Below are 5,974 nucleotides of genomic sequence, written 5' to 3'. Positions count from 1 at the left end.
GTAAAAACAAAGCAGTCTCTGTCGTCTGACGCTCTGTTTGATTCTCAGATTTCTGGAGGAGTTACAGTTTCTGAGGAACAGAAATATTGTTTTCTGGAATCACTGTAACATTTTACGGGGGAAATCTGCATTTTGTTTGAGGGCGCACGTCGAGAGCAAGAGGGCGCAATTACATTTATTTTATATACTTTTTTTATTTTGTTTATACCGATAGGAAAACTGATAACGTTGGAGCTCAACAAAGAAGGGGATTTGAAGCTGTAATGAACACAACAACTATTCTCAGTAACGTCTCTGTTTCCTGTTTCCTGTTTCCTGCAGACGTCCAACTGGTGGAGGTTAAAGAAGAGTTTCCCCCTGAGACCCCCCCACACATTAAAGAGGAACAGGAGGAACTCTGGATCAGTCAGGAGGGAGAGAAGCTTCAAGGGCTGGAGGAGGATGATAACAGCAAGTCAACATTCACTCCTGTCCCTGTGAAGAGTGAAGATGATGAAGAGAAACCTCAGTCCTCTCAGCTTCATCAGAGACAAACAGAAGCTGATGGAGAGGACTGTGGAGGACCAGAACCAGCCAAGAACTCCGATCCAGAGACACGTTTACAACCAGAGACTGAGGACAACCCTGGAGACTCTTCTGAACCTGACACTGAAGACAGTGCCGGTTGGAAGGAGACCAGAGACCCTCCGTCAGGTTCAAACTCTCGAGTCCCCGTCAGTGATTCAAGGCGTAGTTCTGCAAAGAAAACGCTGTATGGTGGTCTTGTAAATGCTCTCAGTGCGGGAAAACATTATGCAAGAAGAGTGCTCTGAATCGACACATGCTAATTCACACAGGAGAGAAACCCTTCAGCTGCTCACTGTGCAGTAAACGGTTTATTCGCAGGAGTCATGTGACGAGACACATGCTAGTTCACAGCGGAGAGAAACCCTTCAGCTGCTTGTTTTGTGAGAAATCTTTTAGACGAAGTGAACATTTACATATTCACATAACGGTGCATGGAAAGAAAGCCTACAGCTGCTCACTGTGCAGTAAAAGATTTCATCACAAGTGATCTGCCAAGACACATGGATGTTCACACTGGAGAGAAACCATTCAGCTGCTCTCTGTGTAGCAACAGATATACACAGAGGGGGGAATTAAACCTTCACATGCAGGTTCACACCGGAGAGAAACCCCACGGCTGCTGACTGAGAAGTGGAAGATATTTACTCAGATGTAGTCTGAACACTTGCAAGTCCACACTGAGGAGAAACCTTTCAGCCGATCAGATTGTGAGAAATCTTTTAGACGAAGTGAAAGTTCAAAGATTCACATGAGAGTTGGAGGAGAAACGATGTGGCTGCCGTGTTGGTGAGCAAGGATTCTCTTGGATTTATGAACTCAGAATCCATCAATGTGCCGTCAAAATGCCAAACGGTAAATAACGTCTAACTTTACAGAAAACAAAAGACATCTGGAGAGTATGACATGTATTTGTTACGATAACACTGACAACATGACTTCTACTTGAACTAATGCTCTAAATATCTTGTAAATGATTTGCTTAAAGGTGGGGTAGGTAAGTTTGAGAAACCGGCTCGAGATACACTTTTTGTTATATTCCATGGAATGCTCTTAACATCCCGATAGCAATGAATATCTGAAGTGCTTTGACAAAAAATCCATAAAAAAAGGTCATCTGTGGAAGCCGTAGTACTGTAAAAAGCACGACCAATCATCTGAGCCGGACCGGCTAAAATAACTGGATGGCCTACCTGCCTGTCAGCCTTCCATCTGGGCACAAACTTATCTCGTGCCCTCATTGGTCATGTGCACGTTCGTGTGTGTTGGAGGGGCTCTGTAAGGAAGTGGCAGATTTTTTCCGGCTGTGTATTTTCAAATTCTTGCGATCTCGAGCCGGTTTCTCAAACTTACCTACCCTACCTTTAAATGTACATTTGTTTTTAGCATCTAAAAATAAACCTGCTTTTTATTTTGTATTACTTAAAACATCTTAGATTTAAGAATGAACATATGTCAAAGGAAAACTTTTGCAGTCAAAGTAATAAAAGGCAATTAAATATATAAAACTCATCTTAATTTCCCTCATTTTTCCATCGTAGATAGATAAGATGCAAACTACTGTTTTTTGGTCATGTCGACTATCTGTTGAGTCAACATGTCAACTAAAGGTTACATTCAGCATTCGTTGACGATCAACAGATAAGCAACTAAAGTTTAGTTGACTATCTGTTGATCGTCAACTAAACTAGAGTTGACTATCAGCATACTTTTAGTAGGTTCTCCACTAATTAAAAAAGGGAACGTTATGGACATGTTAATACATTTGATTAAAATGTGATTATTTCAGTTTTCCTAAAACAGTAACAAGTTTGTTTAAAAGCACAACACATGAACATACATGGAGACACATGGTTATTACTTGATGGTTATTCCAACTGGCTCGTGGGCAACGTATCACTGCATGCTGTGCATCACGAGCCTGTTGCACTTCGACCTCAGCTGTTCCCTGTATATACAAACAAAACACTACAATGAGTACAAATCAGGACACACCATGTGTTTTCCTCAACAACAAAAATCACATCAGTCTTGAAATCATAACGAGCCAGTTTACATGAGCTGTTAACAGACGGTAACAGAGGTGCTATTCACATGCACAAGTTTTTCACTTGCATTGGATAGTCCTAACACATGCCTACAAACGCTTAGTGGAGAATGCCTACTAAAAGTATGCCGATAGTCAACTCTAGATTAGTTGTTGATCGTCAACTAATGCTTAATGTAATCTTTAGTTTACATCTTGACTCTCAACAGATAGTCGACATGACCCTGTTGACTTTCAACTGACAGATTGATTTTGAGTAGTTGATTGTCAATGTTGACACAATCTACAGATAGTAAGGTTGAATATTGGTTAATAACCTGTTACTTGTCTGTTTGAACGGTGCTGTTGAATGTCTACTGATGGACTATCAAAATAAAGTGTTACTGGAAATACTTGTGTGCTTTGGAGCTTCATGCTGTAATGTAAAAGTACCTGTTGTGCCTTGTGGCCACTGGAGGGCAGCAGAGGAGCAAGTCAGTGCGACATCAGTTGTGAATGAAAAGAAACAAAGCAATAAGTCTCCCCTGAAATGAATACATTATGTTTTATACGATATATCCACACAAGCTTATGGTCTGTTTTGCCTAATGTTCATCTTCATTTTGCACAAGCTGGGAATTATTTGTGGTAATGTGGTGGCTCGATGAAATGTTTACAAAGCTTTAGTGTGATGGGCAGCTTGGTCTTCACTTGCTAGAAAGCGTTTTAAAAACAGACCATTATCCCTCCTGACCAACATCTTCTGGAGATTGTAAAGAACATTTGTTTTGGTCTGGCAATGTTTAGCACTGCCAATATTTGATTTAATATCATTTACTCCTTGTCAAAAATGTATAGAAGGTTTAGTGCGACATCTCCAGGTGAGCAGGTAGTCTGTTTCTGCTTATGTTAAGGTGTGGTTGTGTTTAGTGTTGCCAAGTTCAGTTGACCAATCATATATTAGGCCAACAGTGAAAACACCCTCTCTGATGCATATGTGGTAACTGTGGCTGGGGTCACCTTTAAATAGCTGACAACACCAACTCCTGTTGAGGGGATGGAGGAACCTGTGGACCCTCAATCTAAATTGTTTTGCAGATGTTGGGGCTCCCCTTCACGAGGACAATAACAGAGGCATTCATGACCAAATAGAATGCAGCTTTATTTCACAAATATACATGTTAACATGTCAATGTTCAGCAGCTGTCAACGGGTAACAGGGTGAACATACTTTACACTATGACATGGTGGGTTTCCCCTCCTCAGATGGGCAGGTCTGGTCCACTAGGTCACAATGCCTGCTAACTGAGGGACACAAAGAGAACAAAAGCACGCACTACTCAAAGCACATCTTCTACAAAATGATTACAGTGAGAGTTAGTTTACTCACCCTTTTAAAGTGTCACCCGGTGCAGTCCCTACACTGAAAGCAGACAAGGTTCCCCCAGAGGGAGAGGAGCCTGTAACACAAGCACTTAGTCAATTATATTGCCCACAATCTGCACACAAGAAAACTATTGACAGAAAATAAAACTAAAAAAGCACTAGAGGACAGTAGACTTTAAAAAACCGAACGCAACATAATTGTTGCCAGCTCAAACACCAATTCAATATACCATTAAAGAAGGTTAAAACCCAGGCTTACTTTGACAGAGTAATAGATCCTCCTGGCTCCATCCAGGAGGGGGAACGCTCATACTCAGCTCTATGGATTAAACACAAGAACAGATGTTATAAAGAATAATAAGAGCTAGAAGAAAGTGAGCAAACGTCCATAGCCAGTTTCCCGGGTTGCTCGGCTGGTTATGAGCACTTCTACACTCTGCAAAACACCTACAAGTTGCTTCAAAACTATTACAACTTGGAGTAAAACACCATATTAAACTGTGCGTACGCTCAAAAGATGGCGTACGCCAGTTTCTACGCACTGTTTGCGATTTATAAAAAACTAACTTGACGGGAAAATGTGCGGTCCTCCACGCACACCCATCCGTACGCGGTATACGCACAACAACGGGAGAGACGAGAAACTGCGACACCGTTGGGCGAAGGAAGAATGGAGAGAAATATGTGGAAATACCATCAATAGAATGTTACCTCTCATTTATCATATATGAAGAATTACTTTGCAAAACTTGATTAAAGCCAATCTTAAAATGATGAAACAAACGCCTGTTTGAGACTCCTCAGTGCACACACATATTGGAGAAATACATAAATGTTATTGATCACCCCTCGATGATGTTCTCTTGTTAACAAATGTATTCTCATAAATGATGCGGGAAGCAGAAGGACAGAATTACTTTAAACTGAAGCCGTTTAGTTTTTCTATAGGTTAGATAGATACGAGTTGTATATACTATCATTTTTAATCATGCTTTGAATGTCTGAAGAGCTTCCCTCCATGATGGGAAAACGTATCTTGCCCTCGCCCTATCCAAACTGACCTGAGACCCTTCCATAGGTTAATTGAAAAGACCATAAAACCACCTTAACCCCGTGAGTCCTACCTTGAGGGAGATAACGGTGAGCGTGCCGTGCAGCCGAGAGAAAGGTTTTCTGAAACTGCCGGAAAAACTTTTATAACTTACATTTTATCGGGCACCGGTCATGTGATCACGTCACGTGACAATGACGTCACATTCCCACACATATATAAGAAGCAGCCTGTCACTTGAAGCTTCACAATCTCCATCCTCTCCAACGGGTCAGTACAACTTTAACAGACAGAGACGGTGACATCATCATCATCATCATCATCATGCTGGTTTTTCTCTTCCTGTTGGGCCTTGCTCTGGGTGCTGTGTCTTCTTCAGATGATGAAGAAGACACAATGGAGCTCCAGCAAGACACCTGTCCCTCCTTCTGGTTCTCCTTCAACGGCCGCTGCTACAAGTACTTCAACACAGAAACGACCTGGGCTGATGCAGAGTTCTACTGTGTGTCCCAGGGAGGCAACCTGGTGTCTATCCACAGCAGAGAGGAAGAGGATTTTGTGAAATTCCTGATCAAAAGCTCTGACCCTGCTGAGGGAGCAACATGGATCGGACTCCATGACATCGTCAAAGAAAGAACATGGATGTGGTCTGATGGGTGTGCAGCCAAGTATTTCTTTTGGTATAGAGGACAACCAAACAACAGACGAGGTGAAGACTGTGTACTCAACAACTGGTGGGGGAAGTGGAATGATGCGAAGTGTTCAAATACTTTTCCCTCAGTTTGTGCATCTCGCACAACTTGTCCTTAGCAGCTGAGATGTTGGGTGTTCACCTGTTTTGTTATCATGATAACAATAAAGACACAGATGTAAACTTATATGTGTGTGAACAGAAGTCCTTTTGTCTAACCTTTATTTTCATGAATGTTACATATTCACACTGGTCG

The 5,974-nt window shown here is 41.8% G+C and overlaps 2 protein-coding genes and 1 long non-coding RNA gene across 3 annotated transcripts in view; 2 read left to right on the top strand and 1 right to left on the bottom strand.

Moving 5' to 3' along the window:
* Positions 1 to 812, top strand: part of LOC117482856 — a 2,604-nt gene extending 1,792 nt beyond the window's left edge. The window contains exon 2 of the mRNA XM_034131081.1: positions 322 to 812. Coding sequence (XP_033986972.1) covers positions 322 to 812 — 491 coding nt within the window. The remainder of the gene's footprint in view (positions 1 to 321) is intronic.
* A 2,923-nt stretch (positions 813 to 3,735) lies between these two features.
* On the bottom strand, positions 3,736 to 5,160 carry LOC117482836. The gene is made up of 4 exons (XR_004555926.1): positions 5,101 to 5,160; positions 4,236 to 4,295; positions 3,981 to 4,050; positions 3,736 to 3,895 (listed from the first exon to the last, which is right to left on the bottom strand). It is a non-coding gene; the product is annotated as an uncharacterized LOC117482836 (long non-coding RNA).
* Positions 5,161 to 5,262: 102 nt separating this feature from the next.
* LOC117482827 (ladderlectin-like) lies at positions 5,263 to 5,974 on the top strand. The gene has a single exon (XM_034131044.1). It carries the CDS (start codon positions 5,352 to 5,354, stop codon positions 5,835 to 5,837), a length of 486 nt encoding a protein of 161 aa, XP_033986935.1. The 5' UTR covers positions 5,263 to 5,351; the 3' UTR covers positions 5,838 to 5,974.

The sequence above is a fragment of the Trematomus bernacchii genome, unplaced genomic scaffold (genome assembly GCF_902827165.1).
Source record: "Trematomus bernacchii unplaced genomic scaffold, fTreBer1.1, whole genome shotgun sequence".
Lineage (NCBI taxonomy): Eukaryota > Metazoa > Chordata > Actinopteri > Perciformes > Nototheniidae > Trematomus > Trematomus bernacchii.
Note: the sequence above shows the minus strand (reverse complement) of the source record. Positions and strands in the feature narration are given on the sequence as shown.

What these genes read in the sequence shown, in the direction of transcription:
- LOC117482827 (XM_034131044.1), top strand. Translation starts at nt 5,352, where the DNA reads ATGCTGGTTTTTCTCTTCCTGTTGGGCCTTGCTCTGGGTGCTGTGTCT.